General features: G+C 37.9%; 2 protein-coding genes across 3 annotated transcripts in view; one reads left to right on the forward strand and one right to left on the reverse strand.

Annotated features, from left to right (window-relative positions):
- The window catches only part of LOC107961023 (protein SPIRRIG), a 20,171-nt gene extending 6,862 nt beyond the window's left edge, over window positions 1-13,309 (forward strand). The window contains exons 9-19 of one of the 2 annotated variants that reach the window (XM_016897272.2): window positions 975-1,089; window positions 1,290-2,440; window positions 2,608-3,307; window positions 3,389-3,491; window positions 3,597-4,711; window positions 4,796-6,434; window positions 6,581-9,604; window positions 9,940-10,248; window positions 10,490-10,796; window positions 10,928-11,074; window positions 11,464-13,309. In XM_016897272.2, coding sequence (XP_016752761.2) covers window positions 975-1,089; window positions 1,290-2,440; window positions 2,608-3,307; window positions 3,389-3,491; window positions 3,597-4,711; window positions 4,796-6,434; window positions 6,581-9,604; window positions 9,940-10,248; window positions 10,490-10,796; window positions 10,928-11,074; window positions 11,464-12,639 — 9,786 coding nt within the window. In that variant the 3' untranslated portion in view covers window positions 12,640-13,309. Of the gene's footprint in view, window positions 1-974; window positions 1,090-1,289; window positions 2,441-2,607; window positions 3,308-3,388; window positions 3,492-3,596; window positions 4,712-4,795; window positions 6,435-6,580; window positions 9,605-9,939; window positions 10,249-10,489; window positions 10,797-10,927; window positions 11,075-11,463 lie in introns of those variants that run through there. The other variant, XM_016897279.2, reaches the window with a different exon arrangement.
- Window positions 13,310-14,728: 1,419 nt separating this feature from the next.
- On the reverse strand, window positions 14,729-18,869 carry LOC121220231 (calcium-transporting ATPase 12, plasma membrane-type). The gene has a single exon (XM_041099646.1). It carries the CDS (start codon window positions 18,534-18,536, stop codon window positions 15,417-15,419), a length of 3,120 nt encoding a protein of 1,039 aa, XP_040955580.1. The 5' UTR covers window positions 18,537-18,869; the 3' UTR covers window positions 14,729-15,416.
- Window positions 18,870-22,107: the final 3,238 nt, after the last annotated feature.

The raw sequence follows: 22,107 nt of genomic DNA on the forward strand, positions 1-22,107 counted from the left end.
GAGTATTAAAATAATGTGGAATTGTGCATATAAAACAATATAATGCTTCCTCAAGTGTTTCCTCTGGACATCAAACTCGAGTCCTGTAATGATGATAATTCAATCAAGTAGCTACTTCATTGCTTTAGAGTTTAAGCTTCCTTGTTAGTTGGCTTCTTTTCAGTTTAATGGTGCAGACATTGACTCATTGGAGAGATACCTTCTGGGCAAAATAATAATACTGGATCAACTGCCATTGTTGTTGTGGCCTATTTAATCACAGGACTTTATAGAACTTAAGGAGTTAAACCTTCATTAACTATTTGAAAATGTCCTTCTCTCTTGAGAAGATCTTACAGTTGGAGGCCTATCTCTTTCTCTTTGGCTACTTCCTTTCTGAACCTTATGTGCATGGTTTCAGACTTTCAGTAGTATAGTGCTTAAATGTCATTCTCTTATTGCATGCTTACTGTTTTATAGCTGCACCTTATTGCATAAATTTTATGAAATGATATGGAGAATTTCTTGATCGTGATATCTTAGATGATGGCTTTGGTTCATTTGTTACTCTGTTCTGCACTTGAACGGAGTTTTTGATAAGATGGCGTGAGTGAACTATGTGAGAGAGAGAGAGATTTACTTTGAGGAGCCTTTGCACCGAGTGTGAAGTTTCTTTTCTATTTTTGCTTTATGTGGATTCTTTTATATGATCTATAGATGGAAACAGTCCAAATTCATCTCACCTGGGGCCTGGTGTATATCATCTGCCTTTCTGCATTTAAGACACTAGTTAAGGCATGTCTTTTGAAGCCTAAGTTTACCTTTAGTTCGCAATGTAAATCTCTTATGCTCACCACACAACCATGCTTTGTCATTTTGTGTTTTTTTCTTTTAGCAATCTAATTTTCCAAGTATCTCTTATCTATTATTTCCTTTTGCCTTGTCATTGCTCAAATATGTCCTACATTTGTTTCACATGCTGTTCATCTGTGCAGATCAAAGTTCTTCTAATGGCTGTGAAAGATTTTAATCCAGATTGTGGGGACCCTGCCTATACTGTTGGGATTGTGGACTTGTTACTTCAATGTGTGGAATTGTCCTATAGACCAGGTTATTGGTTCTTAAATTCCCCTTGTTGAATTATAAAATTTTAAGAAGACAATGATTAGTGAACGGATTTTGTTAATGTATCATAAGTTCTGTGGTCTTGACTTTTGAGTCAGTTATTGTTTTAGCTGTTTTTCTATTTGATGATTCTTTATTTTCCTTGTCTTGTGTTATTGCTGATATCTTGCAACTTTGACTTGTAGAGGCTGGTGGTATCAGGCTTAGGGAAGATATACATAATGCCCATGGTTATCACTTCTTTGTTCAATTTGCTCTAGTTCTGTCCTCAATGCCACAAAATCAAGGCATTGAATCTATTCATTTGGAGCATCAGGATGACGAAGATAGTAGTCCAAATAGTGCTCAAGCTTTTGATGTTGTACAAGAAAACGATTTCAGGGGAAAAGAGAACCCATCTTCTGAACATCTCTCTCCCACTTTGAGTAGGCTACTTGACGTTCTTGTTAGCCTAGCTCAAACAGGTCCAGCTGAAGACAAAGATTTTAAATATTCTCACACCAAGGCCAGTGGCCATAGCAGAAGCCGAACACCATCTATTGACAGGCTTGGTGATGAAATTTGGGAACTGGGAAATAATAAAGTTAAAGACCTTGAAGCTATTCAGATGTTGCAGGACCTTTTTCTCAAAGCAGACAGCAGGGATCTGCAGGCAGAAGTGCTAAACAGAATGTTTAAAATATTTTCAAGTCATCTTGAAAACTATATGTTGTGCCAGCAACTGAGGACTGTTCCTCTCTTTATCTTAAATATGGCTGGATTTCCTTATTCTTTGCAAGAGATAATTTTGAAAATTCTTGAATATGCTGTGACTGTGGTAAATTGTATTCCTGAGCAAGAACTGCTGTCTCTATGTTGCTTATTACAGCAACCAATCACATCAGAATTAAAGCTCACGATCCTTTCTTTTTTTGTAAAGCTCCTGTCCTTTGATCAACAATACAAGAGAGTCCTACGAGAAGTAGGTGTCTTGGAGGTGCTGTTAGATGACTTGGGGCACCATAAGTTTCTTTTGGGTCCAGACCAACATGGAGGTCATGATGGCCCGTTGGAGAGGAAATCTCTCAAGAAAAACTTGGACAATAAGGATGTTATTATTGCTTCACCAAAGCTTATGGAATCTAATTCAGAGAAATTTCGTATTTTTGAAGTTGACAGTACAGTTACTGTTGCCTGGGATTGCATGGTTTCATTACTAAAGAAAGCTGAAGCCAACCAAGCTTCATTCCGATCTTCAAATGGTGTGACCATTATTCTTCCCTTCCTGGTCTCCAATATTCATCGTCCTGGGGTCCTCCGGACATTGTCATGTTTGATCACTGAAGATACCATGCAGGTATATTAAGATGTGTCTTCTTCAGTTTGATCAGTTTAATTTTGGATATATCTTATATCCAATAATACTTTTCTTCTCTCCTTTTTACATTTTACCTGAGTGAACTGCATATGTGGAGCTGTTATTTTGCTTTTTTCACCCAAAGTTGGATGCTTGTTTCTATCCAGGAACATCCCGAAGAATTAGGAGTACTTGTTGAAGTTTTGAAGAGTGGAATGGTTACAAGTGTTTCAGGATACCCGTACAAGCTTCCAAGTGATGCAAAATGTGATGTGATGGGAGCCTTGTGGCGCATTTTGGGAGTAAATAATGCAGCTCAGAGAGTCTTTGGTGATGCCACTGCATTTTCTCTTCTGCTGACCACCCTTCATAGTTTTCAGGGTGATGAAAGACTCTCAGAAGAATCTTCTTTATTAGTTTACATCAAACTGTTCACGTATTTATTGCGCCTTATGACAGCTGGGGTGTGTGGTAATGCCATTAATAGGACAAAATTGCATGCTATTATATCATCACATACATTTTATTATCTTCTCTCTGAATCTGGCTTGCTGTGTGTGGATCATGAGAAGCAAGTGATACATTTATTGTTGGAACTTGCTCTTGAAATTGTTCTTCCACCTTTCATGACATCAGAGGGTGTCATGTCAGCAGATGTGGCTGGGAATGATTCTACTGGTTTTCTTTTTACCACTCCGTCTGGCTTGGTTAATCTTGATAAGGGAAGAGTATACAACGCTGGTGCTGTTAAAGTTCTGATTCGTTCACTGTTGCTTTTTACTTCTAAGGTGCAGTTAGAAGTGCTGGACCTCATAGGGAAGCTTGCTCATTCTGGTCCCTTCAATCAGGAGAATCTCACTTCTGCTGGTGAGATAGAATATACTATATCCTTTTTGCCCTTTCCATGTTAGACATTGATTTTACTAATTGCTTTTCCAATGCAATTAGGTTGTGTTGAACTTCTACTGGAGATGATTCACTCCTTCCTTTCAAGTTCATCACCGCTACTCTCTTGTGCTTTGAAGATTGTAGAGGTTTTGGGGGCATATAGGTAGGCCTTGTGGTCACCTCTAGGAATAACTTTACTTCCTTGATTGATGTGAGTTTTGATCGTTTAATATTATTTCTGAAATGAAATTTGTGTTTCTGGTGTCAGATTGTCCACATCTGAACTCCGAGCACTTGTGAGATGTATTCTGCAAATGAGGCGGATGAAATGTGGTCTTGCAATTATTGATATGATGGAGAGGTTAATTCTCATGGAAGATATGGCCTTGGAAAATGTTTCTTTGGCTTCATTTGTTGAGATGGACATGAGCAAGGTAGGGCATGCTTCTGTTCAGGTGTCTCTGGGAGAAAGATCTTGGCCTCCCACTGCTGGTTATTCATTTGTTTGTTGGTTTCAGTTTCAAAACTTTTTGAGAAAACAAGCAAAAGAAACTGATCCTGCCAAAGTTGGTTCTTCAAAGAGGAAAAGTGGCTCAAATAGGCAGCATCATAACCAACATAATCTCCAGATATTTTCTGTTAGTGCATTAAATGATGAGAATACATTCTTTGCGGAGCTTTATCTCCAAGAGGATGGTGTTCTTACCCTCTCTACCAGCAATTCTTGCTCTTTGTCATTTTCTGGATTAGAACTGGAAGAAGGTCGGTGGCATCACCTTGCCGTTGTTCATAGCAAACCAAATGCTCTTGCTGGACTATTCCAAGCTAGTGTTGCTTATGTTTATCTTGATGGGAAACTCAGGCACACGGGAAAATTAGGATATTCACCCTCTCCCATCGGAAAACCTTTGCTGGCAACTATTGGAACGCTAGTTACTTGTGCAAGGGATAGTGACTTGACATGGAGACTCCGCTCTTGCTATCTTTTTGATGAAGTGCTCATGCCAGGTGCTATTTGTTTCATGTACATCCTTGGTAGAGCATATAGAGGGCTTTTCCATGATGCAGATATTCTTCGTTTTGTCCCCAACCAGGCTTGTGGTGGTGGTAGCATGGCTATTTTAGATTCATTAGATATCGACTTGTCTTTAACTCTTGGCACACAGAAGATTGACGGTACAAGTAAGCAGGGCGACTCTAAGGCTGATGGAAGTGGGATTGTTTGGAATTTGGACAGAATACGAAACCTTTCGTTTCAGCTGTATGGTAAAAAACTCATATTTGCATTTGATGGAACATATACTGAGGCTGTTCAATCATCTGGGACATCTTTCATGATCAATCTGGTTGATCCCCAGTCAACTGCTGCTTCTCCCATTGGAGGTGAATATTATTTTCTCTTTTGTGTCCAATTGTCATGAAAATTTCATCTTAGCTGAATTGCTCGTCATTTTGTTATCTATGCAGGTATACCACGTTTTGGGCATCTTCACGGGGATATTTATATTTGTAGGCAATGTGTGATTGGTGATACAATCCGCCCTATTGGTGGGATGGCTGTCATTTTGGCCCTAGTTCAGGCTACTGACACCAGGGATATGCTCCATATGGCCCTTTCATTGCTTGCCTGTGCACTTCATCACAATCCTCAAAATGTAAGAGACATGCAAACACACAGGGGATACCATTTACTAGCACTATTCCTGCACCGAAGGATGTCATTATTTGATATGCAGTGTCTTGAGATATTTTTCCAGATTGCTGCTTGTGAAGCTTCGTTTTCTGAACCAAAAAAATTGGAACGTACTCAAACTTTTACATCACCTACTGCAACTATCCATGAAACTAGCTTTGAGGATCTTAATTTCTCAAAGTTCCAGGATGAAACATCTTCAGTTGGATCTCATGTTGAGATGGATTATTTCACTGCCCCAAAAGATTCATTCAGTCATATTTCAGAGCTGGAAAATCCTGATATCCCAGAGGAAACTTCAAACTGCATTGTCTTGTCAAATGCAGATATGGTGGAACATATTTTGTTGGACTGGACACTGTGGGTAACTGCCCAGGTTTCCATTCAAATTGCACTGTTAAATTTTCTAGAGCATCTTGTGTCTATGCATTGGTACAGGAATCACAACCTTACAGTTCTTCGCCAAATCAACCTTGTTCAACATTTACTGGCAACTTTGCAGCGTGGTGATGTTGAAGTACCTGTTTTGGAAAAATTAGTTTCACTCCTTGGGGTCATACTGGAAGATGGGTTCCTGCCTTCTGAACTAGAAAATGTTGTTAGGTTTGTTATTATGACATTTGATCCACCTGAGCTGAAACCGCAGCATCAAATAATGCGAGAGTCTATGGGAAAGCATGTGATCGTTAGGAATATGCTTTTGGAGATGCTTATTGATCTTCAAGTAACCATCAAATCAGAAGAGATGCTTGAACAGTGGCATAGAATTGTCTCCTCTAAAATAATAACATATTTTCTTGATGGAGCTGTTCATCCTACAAGTATGAGATGGATTATGACTCTTCTTGGTGTGTGTCTGGCTTCTTCTCCCACTTTCGTTCTTAAATTTCGCACAAGTGGAGGTTATCAAGGTCTGATGCATGTGCTTCCAAGTGTATATGATTGCCCTGATATATATTATATCTTGTTCTGCCTCATATTTGGGAAGCCTGTTTATCCAAGATTGCCAGAAGTCCGTATGCTGGATTTTCATGCGCTAATGCCAAGTGATGTAGGCCATGTGGAGTTGAAATTTGTGGAAGTATTGGAATCTATAATTGCTATGGCAAAATCCACCTTTGATAGGCTGAGCTGGCAGTCAATACTTGCCAGCCAAACTGGAAATCTTTCCCAACTTGTTGCGGAACTGGTGGAGGAAAATGCAGACATGGCCGGGGAGTTGCAGGGTGAAGCTCTCATGCACAAGACATATGCAGCACGTTTAATGGCTGGCGAGGCATCTGCTCCTGCTACTGCTACCTCGGTTCTGAGATTCTTGGTTGATTTGGCAAAGATGTGCCCTACCTTCTCTGCTGTTTGCAGACGAGCAGAGTTTCTAGAAAGCTGTGTTGATCTCTATTTTTCTTGTGTTAGGTTTGTTGTGAGAGCATTCCTCTTTTATGCCTAAATTATTTGTTTGCTTTAATTGCAAGTCTAACATTTGCATAATGATCATTATGCATATAATGCTTAATTTGATTCGCAAGTAATCTTATTTCAGTTTGTATTTTGTCTTCCAGGTCTGTTCACGCAGTGAAGATGGCAAGAGAGCTCTCTGCAAAGACAGAAGAGAAGATTTTGAATGATTGTGATGATGATATTTCACAAAACACATTCTCTAGCTTTGTTGCGGAGCAGGAACAGCCTGCAAAGACTACTATCAGTGCTGGAAGCTTCCCTCAAGCACAGGTCAGTTCAATCTCTGAAGAAATGCCTATTTCTTCGAATATCCCAGCTGAATATAAAGAAGTGATGAAGCCTAGTACATCCCAGAAGGAATTGGAGAAATCGTTCCAGGAAGATGTCCAAGTTATTCAGGGAGCAGATGGTGATAGTGCGGATCAGGTTTCTGCTGCTTCAAGCACAAATGATTTCGGCTTCAATGGTATCAAAGACAATCTGGCTATTCAACCACCAGATTCCCAGGGTTCTGTATCGCTTGCTATTCCAGATTCTCCTAGTTTATCTGAGAAATCCAATTCCAAAATCTCCCTCACGCCCTCTTCATCTCCTGTTATTTCTGCAACTTCATGGTCAAGTGCAAACCATAGTGAATCCAAAAATCCCATAATTGCTGCACCTTCCATGGAGTCTTCTATGTCTTTTAGTGCTTCTGATCAATCCTCAGACTTGAAGGCTGGTTCAGGGCCAACATCTGCAAATACAACTTTTTCTGTCAGTTCAAAGCTGCTTCTTGAAGTGGATGATTCTAGTTACAGTGGTGGCCCTTGTTCTGCTGGGGCATCTGCTATGTTGGATTTTATGGCTGAGGTGCTGGCAGACTTTTTGACAGAGCAAATTAAAGCCGCACAAGTTGTGGAGAGCCTCTTGGAAATGGTTCCACTATATGTTGAAGCTGAATCTGTGTTGGTTTTCCAAGGTTTATTTCTCGGCAGACTAATGAATTTTGTTGAAAGACGTCTCTTGCGTGATGACGAAGAAGATGAGAAAAAGCTAGACAAGACCAAATGGTCCTCAAACTTAGATGCTTTATGCTCGATGATTGTTGACCGTGTTTACATGGGTGCTTTTCCCCAACCTGGTAGTGTACTGAAAACTCTAGAATTCTTATTATCAATGTTGCAATTAGCAAACAAAGATGGTCGTGTTGAAGAAGCAGCTCCTGCTGGCAAGGGTCTTTTGTCTATCACAAGAGGAAGCAGACAACTTGATGCTTATGTACATTCAATTCTGAAGAACACAAATAGGATGATACTCTACTGCTTCTTACCATCATTCTTGGTTACCATAGGAGAAGATGATCTTCTTTCCTCCTTGGGTCTGCTTATGGAACCCAAGAAACCAACACCCACGAGCTCTTCGAAAGAAGATTCAGGGATTGATATCTGCTATGTTTTGCAGTTATTAGTTGCTCATCGACAAGTCATATTCTGTCCAAGCAATCTTGATCCTGAACTTAATAGCTGTCTTTGTGTAAATTTAATTTCTCTTCTTTGTGACCAAAGGCAAAATGTACAGAACATGGCAATCGATGTGGTTAAGTATTTATTGGTTCATCGAAAAGCTTCTCTGGAAGACTTGCTTGTCTCTAAACCTAACCAAGGACAGCATCTAGATGTACTGCATGGTGGGTTTGACAAATTGTTGACTGGAAGTTTATCTGCTTTCTTTGACTGGTTTCAGAGCTCTGAACATATAGTAAATAAAGTAGTGGAGCAATCTGCAGCAATAATGTGGATGCAGCATATTGCTGTCTCTGCAAAATTTCCTGGGATAAGAATTAAAGGCATTGAGGGTCGTCGTAAGAGGGAAATGGGTAGAAGATCACGAGATACTTCAAGGTTAGACCTAAAACACCGGGAGCAAGTGAATGAAAGGAGATATGCATTGGAAGTGGTTCGTGATACAATGTCCACCGAACTGAGAGTTGTCCGTCAGGAGAAGTATGGATGGGTTCTCCATGCTGAAAGTGAATGGCAAACCCATCTCCAACAACTTGTACATGAACGGGGAATATTCCCAATCCATAAATCCGCTGTGCCTGAAGAACCTGAATGGCAACTTTGCCCCATTGAGGGTCCTTATAGGATGCGTAAAAAGCTTGAGCGCTGTAGAATCAATAGTATCCAAAATGTTCTTGATGGGCAGTTGGAATTAGCTGAGGCTGAGCTCTCCAAAGGCAAACATGAGGATGGTCCTTATGATTCTGATTCTGAAGCAATATTCAATCCCTTGGATGATAGTTCTAAGCAGAATGGTGTTGACACTGAGCTATATGATGAACCATTGTACAAAGAGGCAGGTGATGCGAAGGATGCAACTTCTGTTAGAAATGACTGGATTGATGACACAGCTAGCAGTGTAAATGAAGCTAGTCTTCACTCAGCCGTTGAATTTGGTGGAAAATCTAGTGCAGTCTCCGTCCCTCTATCAGAAAGCATACCTGGAAAATCTGAATACGGATCTCCTATGCAGTTTATTAAAACTGATGAAGTCAAAGCTACAGAGGATAAATTAGATAAGGAACTGCATGATAATGGTGAATATTTAGTCAGGCCTTATCTGGAACCTCGTGAAAAGATACGGTTCAGATATAACTGTGAGCGAGTGGTAGGACTTGATAAACATGATGGCATATTTCTTATAGGGGAACTTTGTTTGTATGTAATAGAGAACTTTTACATTGATGATTCTGCGTGCATATGTGAGAAGGAATTTGAAGATGATCTCTCTGTTATTGATCGGGCGTTGGGTGTAACGAAGGACAGTATGACTTTCCAATCAAAATCAACTTCATCTTGGGCCACGGCACCGAAGACATTAGTAGGGGGAAGGGCCTGGGCCTACAATGGCGGTGCATGGGGAAAGGAGAAAGTGAGTAGCAGTGGTAATTTACCTCATCCTTGGCGTATGTGGAAGCTTGATAATGTTCATGAACTTCTGAAGCGAGATTACCAGCTACGTCCTGTTGCTGTTGAGTTATTCAGCATGGATGGATGTAATGATCTCCTGGTGTTTCACAAAAGAGAGAGAGATGAAGTATTCAAAAATTTGGTTGGAATGAATCTACCTAGGAACAGCATGTATGTAACTTCCAAACAATTTATTGTCTTTTTCCCTTTAATTTTGCTTTTTATGGTGTGCATTAACTGATTTCCAAAAATGAGCTGTGATATCATGATACTGAAGAACACACACACACACACACACACACACACACACATGTATATGCATGTGTCTTTCTGTTTACTCCAAATTTATTTGCTGTTTAACTTGACCTAATCATTTACCTTTTGTCCAATTTTCTTTGAATATACTATCCTTTGGTGTGCTTATGCTTCAATATTAAAGTGTTTGTTTTGCTTATCTTCTGAATTTTGGAGAAGGTTAACTTGGTAGTTTTTTTTCCTTGCATAAGGTTGGACACTACCATATCAGGATCTACAAAACAGGAAAGCAATGAGGGCTCTGTTATTTTTAAAATAATGGCCAATTCTTTCTCAAAGAGGTGGCAAAATGGAGAAATCACCAATTTCCAGTACCTCATGCATCTCAATACCTTGGCCGGACGTGGATACAGTGATCTTACCCAATACCCAGTCTTTCCATGGGTTCTTGCTGATTATGAGAGTGAAAATCTGGACTTGTCAGATCCCAAAACCTTCCGCAAACTTGACAAACCTATGGGATGCCAGACACCAGAAGGGGAACAGGAATTTAAGATAAGGTCAATGTTAATATTTACTATAAATCCTTTTTAATTAAAAGAGAAAGTGTTTCATAAATGCCTATCTTTGTCACACGTGTAGTGTGTGCCACATAGATGAATAATTATACTCTGAATGCTTTCTGTTTTATGTACAATCATATCATGTGAGGCTTGTTTGTTTAACATGGTCTAAAATGAATGTATTAAATTGTATGCCTATATTACTGCTAAACATTCCAGTATTCTTGTTATTTTTCAGATACGAGGGCTGGGATGATCCAGAGGTCCCAAAATTTCATTATGGTTCTCATTACTCTAGTGCTGGCATTGTTCTTTATTTTCTGATTCGCTTACCGCCATTCAGTGCGGAAAATCAGAAGCTACAGGGTGGCCAGTTTGATCATGCTGATCGTCTTTTCAATAGCATAAGGGAAACTTGGTTGAGTGCTTCTGGGAAGGGTAACACGTCAGATGTGAAAGAACTGATTCCAGAATTTTACTACATGCCTGAGTTTTTGGAAAATAGATGTAGTTTTGACTTGGGGGAGAAACAGTCTGGTGAAAAGGTCTAACTTGATTAAAATTTAAAGTTTGAGTTGTGTAATATGATCCTTAATATATTGTTTGATACGATGATGTAGTAAAATTTCATCAAGACAGAATTCTCATTTCCAGTGTATCTGTTTGTTTTTCCCAGGTTGGTAATGTTCTCCTACCTCCTTGGGCCAACGGCAGTGCTAGGGAGTTCATCCGGAGGCACAGAGAAGCTCTAGAATCTGATTTTGTCTCAGAAAATCTGCACCATTGGATAGACCTCATTTTTGGATATAAACAAAGGGGAAAGGTTGGTAATGGCATATTCTCCGTGAAGCATTATTTGACCAATGTTTCTTGAATTTTCTAATAATTGCTACTCACCATAACACTCACACTCACGTACTTGAGAAATGTGTCGAAAATTCTTAAGTTTTCAGAGGTATGATTTTCCTGCTAATATAATTTGCTGTAATTCTTTCTGGATGAGCTGTCATTGCTGGTGGCATCTTCTCTTTTTTGTTTTTGAATGAAAAAAGTCTTATTTTGTTGGCAATACTCTCCTTTCCGAACCCTCTTTTATCTTCATAGTTTGACTTTACGTACTGCCCCCTATAGAGTCAATCCTAAATCCATGTCATTCCGAGAATATATGTCTTAAATCTTCCATTGTTCTGCTTGTGATTCTGCAATTGACAGGCGGCTGAACAAGCTGTCAACGTTTTCTACCACTACACATATGAAGGGAGTGTTGACATAGACGCAATTACAGATCCTTTAATGAAAGCCTCTATTCTAGCTCAGATCAATCATTTCGGACAGACTCCTAAGCAACTATTTCTCAAACCCCATGCGAAAAGGCGGTCTGACAGAAAGCTTCCTCCTCACCCGCTGAAGCATTCAACACTTCTTGTTGCACATGAAATACGGAAAAGCTCTTCTTCCATTACTCAGATTGCCAATTTCCATGAGAAGATTCTTGTTGCTGGGGCAAACACTTTGCTAAAACCTAGAACATTTACCAAATATGTTGCATGGGGTTTTCCTGATCGGAGCTTGAGATTTATAAGCTATGACCAAGACCGACTCCTTTCAACGCATGAGAATCTTCATTGGGGAAACCAGATTCGGTGTGCTGGTGTTAGCCATGATGGTCAAATTTTGGTCACTGGTGCTGATGATGGTTCAGTTTCTGTTTGGAGAATCAGTACGGAAGGGCCACGTGCCTCGATACGGTTGCTCTTGGAGAATGTGCTTTGTGCTCATACAGCCAAAATCACTCGTCTTCATGTCAGTCAGCCTTATATGCTGATTGTAAGTGGATCGGATGATTGCACCGTTATCATATGGGACCTGAGCTCCTTTGGATTCATTAGGCAGCTTCCCAACTTCCCGGTACCAGTTTCTGCAGTCCATGTGAATGATTTAACTGGTGAAATTTTGACGGCTGCTGGAATTCTGTTTTCTGTGTGGAGCATCAATGGGGACTGTCTAGCAGTAATTAACACATCTCAGCTGCCTTCTGATACTATACACTGTGTGACAAGCTGTACCTTCTCGGATTGGCTGGATACAAACTGGTACGTAACAGGTCACCAGAGTGGGGCCGTTAAGGTCTGGCATATGGTTCACCACACTGAGCAAGGGAACACTGAAGGCAAGTCCGCAAGCAGTGGAGCAGGAGTATTGGATTTGTGTAAGCCACCAGAATACAGATTGGTGCTCCACAAAGTACTGAAGTCTCATTCGCAGCCAGTTACTGCCCTTCACGTAACTTCCGACTTGAAGCAATTGCTGAGTGGCGATTCCAATGGACATTTGCTCTCGTGGACATTACCAGATATGCACTTAAAATCTTTTAAGAATCTGGGGTGATACCATTAAAACAATCATCATGTACTTTTCAGCTATAGGACCAGCTACCAGTTCTGTCCAATGCATTTGTTGCGAGAGAAGCTGTGGTTCTCTCTCTGTCCATGGTAACATGAAAAGGAAAACCGAGACAACAGGGCTGGCCAGGTAACTTTATAAGAGAAAGAGAGAGAGAGGATGGGAAATTTCTCCCAATCTTCTATATAAATGTTGAAAATTACAAGCCATTTGCCTGGCAGCTTGAGCTCTCCGTTGTGAAGGCGGGAAATAGGGTGATGAATTTGTTGTAATTTTGACAGTGGAGGATATTGCTTTTGAAAATATATCACTCTACTGGTATTTTTGAATGTAAATAGATATGGAATTGCCTAGCGTCAAATGAAGTTGTATATCAGGAAAAAAAGAAAATAACGGGAGACAAGTGCTTGGGCATGGTTATTGTGGACCAAGGCATAGGTTTATACCATTACAACATGCATGATTATTTTGGTATTCCATTTTTAGTGACATTAAGTGGCAAATTTGCATGGATTAAATTGTGCCATAAAGTTTAAGGTTTGAATCTTGTATTTGTAAATCTCTTTTTCCTTCTTTCATTGTAACATATTTGTTTATTTGTATTAAAAATGTAAACACTAAACTTAATTCCTAAAATTCAATGATTATTAATCAAGTTTCATCATCCTAAATAACGTGTGAATCAGACACTTGTCTTTATAAATTGTTCGGTTTGGACGAAGAGAAACTTTGAGACTTTGGATTGTTTTAAAATTGACCTTGACAAGTGTTATCTAGTATTTTAAAGGTTGAATTTGATTGTTCTTTAATTAGTATTAAAAGGGTTAAATTCTGTTATTAGTCTCTATACTTTGCGAAAGTTATGAATTTAATTCTTGTATTTTAATTTGGTCGTTTTTAGTGCATATATTTTTTAAACTTTAAAATTCCAGTCCTCATCGAATGATAACTGTTAAATTTATCAAGTTCTGCTAATTTCAAATCTGATGTAGTAAACATATATTAACATATGTGTAATGCCATGTTAGTTTATTATTTCCACATATTACTCATTAAAAATTCAGGATTAACAATTGTCATTTGTATCAAGACTGAAATTTTAAAATTCAAGAGAGTTAGAAGGATCCAATTAGAGAACATGGGCTAAATCTACACATAATATATGACTAATAATTGAATTTAACTAAATTGATTTAACTACTATTGTTTGGATCAAGATTAAAATTTTCAAATTCTAAAAGTGTGAGGACCAAAAATTAATCAAATTAAAGTATAAGGACTAAATCCATAACTTTTGAAAAGTACAAAGACTGATAGCAGAATTTAACCTATTAAAAAGATTCAATTACAAAAAAAAACAAAAAACAAAAAAAAAATAGAGCTTGAAATGTAAATGTTTAGCTCAAAATCTTGAATTCTGAATCAAGCCCGAGCTTATAACAGCTTAAGCTTGATTTGGCTGGGTTTTTAAGCTACTGTTTGGTATTTTAACAAGTTATCTGGGCAGAACAAAAAGTGCTTCTTTACGGCAAATGCTATTGCTGCTGCTTCTTCTTCCTTTTCAATTTTGATTCCTCATTTCTCTCCATTTTTATTTCCTTTTGCTTAATTGTGAAAATGTCAAGTTAAACCTATGGCTGATGTTTTCTTTTTTAAAAATTTCTTTAGGCAAAGATCCCATGACCAAATTCACTTACTGCTGCATTCTGACATGTTGAATGTTCCCTCACCATTACTGTCAAATGCCGGTTTCTAAGGTTACTTCGTTAGAGTGTCAGCTATGGTATGTATTCGATTTGCGTAGAATAAATTAATTTGCAGTTTTTTCATATATTTAAAGCATTATAGCTCATATCTATGTTATCCTGCTTGGGTGGTATGTTCAAAATGAATTTTAATGTCTCTATTTAGAGGATCATATTCTTGTCTTTAAATATGAATGTATCTAACAAAAGTGCTTTAAGAAAAATAAAGAATTCGAATAATATAGTTCTTCATGTGATGAAATCTGAATTCAGGTCAGTCATTTTGTTTATATTAGATTTTTTAGATCAAACTCTCTATGTTGCTTTGATTTATTATTATTTTTTGAAGTACCCGTTTTTGGCACTCGTGTTCGACATGGGTATAGGATATGATCATCCTTGGACATAGCTAACTGACCATCCTTTGGTGAAAACATTGGCATTTGGTTCTTAAAGCATCAATGGAGACTGTAGACTTCTACATAAGATTGTTGCAGCCCTTAAGCTGTTCTAGTTGTTCTGTAGGATGTTAATATTACAAGCTTGACAAGTAGTGGAATTCTTGAAGACCCTCTTAGTTAGATACATATATGGAACTTTCCTTTTACAAGTACAAATTATATACATATAGACATACATACATATATATACATATACATATACATATACATATACATATACATATACATATACATATAGGCCTTATCATTCATATAACAACTGCTGGCGAAGTGTTAAAACAGGCCATCCGAGTGAAGTAGAATTTTCGTGTTCCGAAGTTGCTTAGCTAGTTGTGGAATGCTTGTGCCATATATGAACTCTTGTTGTAAAAGAGTTCAAGAAAAAGCAAGGATCAAAAGTATATTAAATGTAGAATCAGTATCGGGTCAGATCAGATCGGACTCTCTTGGCCTTGTTTGCTACGTACATACATCATTAGCGTGATTCTAAACAGTTCAACTTGCTCATTCTTTTGCAGCCTTATCTTATTCAACATCCTGTTCTAGCCAGTCGGGCCTAAGGTTTCTGGTGGTTGATAGGTCGCTTAACAATGGTGTATATGATTCTCAATCTCTTGAGGTAACTGAAGAAGGGTGTGTTGGAAACAGGTATAAGCTTCACAAACCAAGCAATTGGCCATGAAAATGCTGCAAGTAATATACAAACTCCCCATTGCCATAGTTTCAACTGCTCTGTATCTGCAAACTTCTTCAAGAATTCCACCATAACCACCTGAAGAACGATGGTTACTCCAATAATCCCGAGAAATAATCGGTTCTTAAGAATGCCTTCGAAAACATTTTGCTTCTCCAACTTCCTTGCATTGAACTCGTTAAAAACTTGGCATAGAACGAAAGTATTGAATATCAGTGTGTCCTTTACCGTCTCAGGCACGTTGACTATTGATTCGCCCCTGAATTGTAAGATCAAGAGAATAGCTATCTGGTATAAGGCTTGAGCTAAGAGATTCCTCCACATGATATTGGTAATTAGGGGTTCGGTTCGACCGACCGGTGGCTTCTCCATGAGTTCATTAGTTGGCCTATCCGTTGCAAGTGCTAGAGCACCTAATGTATCCATGATGAGGTTCACCCATAGCAGTTGAACCGTAGTCAACGGAACCTCACCGGCTGAAACTGCTGCAATGAAGTTGATCACGAGAGCTGCGACATTTACGGTAAGTTGAAATTGAATGAATTTTTGTATGTTATTGTAAACACATCTTCCCCACCTTAAAACTGTGGCAACTGAGCTAAAATTGTCATCTAAGATGACAATGTCCGAGCTCTCCTTGGCTACCTCAGTGCCTTGAATGCCCATTGAAAGTCCGATATCAGCTTCTTTTAGTGCAGGAGCATCATTGGTGCCATCCCCTGTGACCGCGACCACATGACCTTTCTGTTTCAAGCACTGTACCATCAAAAGCTTGTCAAATGGTGAGGACCTTGCCATCACCCGGATCTTTTCTACCTTCTCCATTCTCTCATCAGGTGCGTAATTTCGAAACTCGATCCCTTCAACTACTTCTCCACTTCCTTGCTGGTAATCTGGTCCTAGAATTCCACATTCTGTAGCTATAGCTTTAGCTGTGAACATGTTGTCTCCAGTAATCATTTTGATGCTCACCCCTGCAGATTGGCAAGCCTGCACAGCTTTCTTGACCCCTGGCCGACATGGATCCTTTAAACCAACTATCCCAAGCAAGGTTAAACCATCTTCTTTTATTCCACGATTCGTCTTTCTGCTTTGATCATCACCATCTTCTGTCTCTCCTTTCAAAACTTGCTTATGAGCAAAAGCAATGCATCGTAGACTACTGGCTGCCATGCTTTGGATTATGGTTTCGATTCTGTCCCTTCCGTCTTCGTTCATCGACCGTATGGTCCCATTGCTTTCATAATATTGTGAACACATGGCTACAATCATCTCTGCAGCTCCTTTCCAATGTATGTGTACCATTTCATCAGCCTTTTTCTGAACTGATACCCCGCTACGCTTTTTCTCCGAGTTGAAGGTTTCAACGTGGAGAATGCTGTATTGTTGCTTCAGCTTTTCAATATTCATATCCAAGCCTAGGACACCCCAAGACAGAATTGCCTTCTCGGTTGGACTGCCTGAAAACTCGGGAAGGGATCCCGAGACAGGTTTGCAGACACTACCAGTTGTGTTCAATCCAACTCCTTGGTAGAATAATTCAAGAACACTTGGGGCAATTTTTTTGGCAAGATCTTCTTCAACGGACTCTTGGCCGAGCCAAAACTGGGTAACTTTCATCTGATTCAATGTCAAGGTGCCAGTTTTGTCCGTACAAATGATTGTAGCCGAGCCCATTGTTTCACAAGCTGAAAGTTTTCGAACCATTGCTTGATCAGCCATCATTCTTTTCATCGAGTAAGCAAGTGTAAGAGTGACAGCCAATGGTAGACCTTCTGGGATAGCCACGACCACAATCGTTACTGCAGCAGCAATAATACGAACAACTGCATTCAAGATATCGTCTACATCGGTCTCACTCCCACGATACTCTGTCTGGCCATTGTCATCTTTCGTATTTCCAGTGAAATAACGAATTAACAAGACTGCAAGAACTAGAAAGGCAACCACAAGACCTACCTTTCCGATGGAAGAGGTCAGTTTGTCAAGTCGAGCTTGTAGCGGCGTTCTCTCGTTTTTATCACTGGTTATTGAACTCATCATTTCACCCCATGCAGTATCCATTCCGACTGATACTACAAGCATTCGAGCATATCCATCGACTACCTTAGAACCAGAAGAAAGAAAAGGGTTCCTGCAAGCATCAACTTCCACATGGTCGCTCTCGCCCGTCATGCTTGATTCATCCACTTGCAGTGAATGTCCATCCAAGAACAGTCCATCTGCCGGAATTTGATCTCCGATCTTCAAGAAGACAACGTCTCCAGCGACGAGATCGAATATAGATATTTGTTGCCGACGACCACTTCTAACAACTTCAACTTTGATATTGTTACTAATTTTTGATAACTTATCAAATTGAGTCTCCTGTCTGAAGTTACTAAGTGCAGAGACAACTATGACGAGAAAGACAGCAACGAAGATACTTCCTCCTTCGTACCAACCTTCTTCGGCACCATGTTCTTTGATGCCAAAACCTAGAGATAAAGCAGCACATACAAGGAGAATAAGAATTGTTGTATCCTTGAAAGCTTCCAAGACGAAGTATAATAACCCTTTCGGAGGTGGCTTATGATACTTATTAAAACCGAACATCTCTTGCCTTTTTATAACCTCTTGCTCATCGTCTCGGATTCCATGTTCAGAATTCGTACAAAGAGCATCAACAACGCCATCAACCCCTCCGAGATGGTTAAGAGAAACCAAGTCTTTCTCTTTCACAGTCTTCACAAGTCGTTTTTGGTTGATTTTATGATCAAACTCGGCGACATAATGATCAAACTGCTGAGAGGTCATAGAAGGGAGTTGGGTAGCCCTTTGGGATATGATCTTGTCGGCAAGGGAAAGCATAACACGAGACGAATATATCCTGATGTAGGCAATGCGCCAACGCCGTTGGGCTACGGTGAAGCCGCTGGGGGCGGTGACATTGAGGAGTGAAGTGCTGCAATCATAGAGTTTGCACTCATCACTGCTTGACATGGTTTGGGAGGGTTTACAAATTTAGAAGAGAGTTTCTCTTTTAGATCAAAGAATGAAACCTCCTTCAACTAAAGGGGTATCCGAAAAGAAACACCTGGTCAACAAACCGCCATTAAAGTTGGCTGAGCCTCAGCTAACACTACGGAAGTTATTGGACAATCAGCAGACGTATGTTTACCATACATACATATATATATGTAAAACAAAAAAAAAATCAGAGAAATTTTATAACTTTATGATAAGAAATTATTATTTGATACACAGACGATTGAGGTTTTATTTCTACTAGCTTTGTTGTCATTCTATACTGATATTTTTTTCTCAAGCCTTGTTTTCATGGGCTAGGATAAAAACTCAAAAAGAATTTTAAGAATGAGAATTAAATTATAAATTTTTGAAGATCAAAATATAATTTTATTATCCTATTAATTAATGCAATTTTACCATTTTTGCCTGTCCATGGCCATGGGTTATTTTTTTATGTGCAAGGTTGGACTAATATTTGGAAGAATTTGAAAGTTATATATATAAGCTCGAGCATAAGTTCTAGAAAACGAAAGGCGATCTAAATGAAGTTAGAATTTCAATTTTAAATATTTTTTTCTATTAAAAAAAGTGCCGACATGAATTAAGTTTTTTTCAATAATTTATGTCAGAAGAAAAATACTATTATAATAATGTATCATCTACTACTAGATTTTGTAATTTTTAATTATTTAAAAATAATATATAAGTATGAAAACATAAGAAATATTATCCTAATAATATTTAACTTAATTTAAATATAAATATTAGGTTAGATAATAAATTAATGGGTAAACTGTTAAAATAGTCACTTTTGTTTGTCTCACGTTACATTTTAGTCACTTATGTTTGAAATGTTACATTTTAGTCACTTACGGTATCATGTTCTAACATTTTAGTCATTAAACTGTTAATTGTCATTAACGTGTAACGGAAAGCTGACATGGCATGTTAAATCATCATTTCAAATGAAAATTTTAGGTTAAATTATACAATTGGTCCTTATATTTTTTCATTTTGAGCAATTTAATTTTTTTCTTTTATGTTCTTTTAACTTTTTTTTTCTTTTTTTCCATTCTCTTTGTTTTCCTCCCTTCTTCATTTTTTTAACGTAGTTTTTTTATGTTTTTCATTTGTTAAAAACTAGTCCACAAACTCGCATCACTCGAAAAAATTAAATTGTTCAAAAAAATACAAGTATAGGAATTAGTTCTAACAAATGGAAAACATAGAAAAACTAGGTTAAAAGAAATGGAGGGAGGGAGGAAAACAGAGTGAGAGAGAAACAGAAGAGAATGGAAAAAGAAAAAGAAAAGTTAAAAGTACATAAAAGAAAAAATTAAATTGCTCAAAACGAAAAAATATGGGAACCGATTGTATAAATTAACCTAAATTTTTTATTTGAAATGATTATTTAACATGCCACATCAGTTTACCTTTACACCGTTAACGAAAATTAACGGTTCAGTGACTGAAATGTTACAAGACGATAACATAAGTGATTAAAACGTGATATTTCAAACATGAGTGACTAAAGTATAATATGAGGTAACAAAATTGACTATTTTAATAATTTTACCCTAAGTTAGATGGGAAACTCGGCTCTCACGCTGAGTTGACTCTTCAAAGTTCAAATGCCTTTAATTACGACGTTCAACTATGCAACTTTTGTGTAGCTTCCGAGGTTTAATTGCTTTATACGTAATGCTCCCACAAGTTGCCTACAAAATTTTAATAGATTTGAATTTTAGATAAGATTTTTATAATTTGGATAAGTACGGCTATTTTACAATTTTTTTAATATATTTACTATTTATAAAACTCAACTATGGCAACTGAGTAGGGCAGGTGGTAACTGTAATTATCCTTCAATTCTTCAGAACTACTAGGGGCGGAGAAATTTCAAGAATGCAATAATGGCACTAGGATGGATGTGGTACGGGAAAGACTATAACGACTTTTGATAAATTGCATACGATTAATCTTGCCATTGTGGTATTGGATCATTGACCTATGGTTTTATATACACACTAAAAAATGCCCTTTTTTCGATGTCATCATGATATGACTAAACTCTATGGCCCTGCCCTAAGCTGTAAACTAAAAATCACCAAAGATAGATTTATGGAAGGGAATAAATCTACCTTTGGTAACTTGAAATAGAGTTGCCTTCAACTTGAACACAATCTACAAATGGCCCCCTCAAGCAAGAATAACTTTATTGGTTTGAAAAATCCTGTTCTGGTTGGATTGTTCATGGAGAAAGAAATGCTAAGTTCTTTCATTCTTTTACTTTAAAGGCACGTGCATTTAATACTATTCTACAACTCAATTTGAATTGGTTCCTAGATTGAAGAGCAAGTAGACTTACGCATAATGGCAGTTCAACATTTTCAGATCATATCTTTGACAAGCCACATGAATCAAATTTATCTTTGATCTGAGAAATCTGTTCAGAATCTTAACATTCCTACTCTTATAGTTAATATGGAAAATCAAAATGAGAACCAGAATAATGATTTATGAAATTGAGTATACATGATGATGAATATGTTCTTTGTATTTATGAGATATGGAAAATGGTGATGAAATGTATTATCTAAAGTTGAGATTGCAAATGGAATATGCAAGGGAAGTGTTATATCTTGTACTAGTCATTTCCATTAGATTTGGTTAATGTAATCAAGAAATGGTAAAAGTTAATATGACAAATTGCATAACATCATTAATCATTAATTCATGCATTTGAATCACTTATATTTTAATGTTCAGATTATAGAAATATTACTGAGTTATACTCAGCGTACGATTTTATTTTCTATCCGTAGGTTAAGTATTTTTTGATTCGGTCGTCAACTTTAGCATTCAACGACAATCCAAGACTCAAGAATTAGTGATAATTTTTGGTTACCTAGAAGAGTTTTGTGGTTGTATATGTTATGTTTTGGATGAATTTAGCATTTTTAATGTTATGCGAATATGTATATAACTATAAGTTTGATAATGATCTTGGTATTTGGTAATATTTGTTGATGGTATAGGTATATGCTAGGTTTGAATGGATTTGGTAAGGTTTTGTGCATGTTTGAATGGTTGATTGGGATCATTATTATAAGGTGTTATAAATGGTTAAATGAAGTATGTCATGTTAATTGTTTTGAGGTGTCCTGAAGGGCCTATTGGATTGTTTTGAATATGGTATTATGTTTGAAATTGAACTGTTGGATTGAGGTGTCAATTGTGACATATTAGTTAAGCACTTAGGTTGGCTGATATAAATGATGTTTTTGGTATAATAATATTGATGCTTTTGACCTAGTTGAAACTTGGTATAAAGTGTTGCTTGTGGTATAAGTGACTAGGGTTAAAAAGCTTGTTTTGTAAGGTATCTACAAGTAAACACGGCCTGATACACGATCGTGTGCCATACACAAGCATATGGCAAGGTCGTGTGGTCTGCACATTTAGGGTGATTTTGGGTGCACACAACCACAATTTGTTACACGGCCAGACGATACGACCGTATGACATCTTTTGAATATTTACA

The sequence above is a fragment of the Gossypium hirsutum genome, chromosome D08, assembly GCF_007990345.1.
Source record: "Gossypium hirsutum isolate 1008001.06 chromosome D08, Gossypium_hirsutum_v2.1, whole genome shotgun sequence".
Taxonomy (NCBI): Eukaryota; Viridiplantae; Streptophyta; class Magnoliopsida; order Malvales; family Malvaceae; genus Gossypium; species Gossypium hirsutum.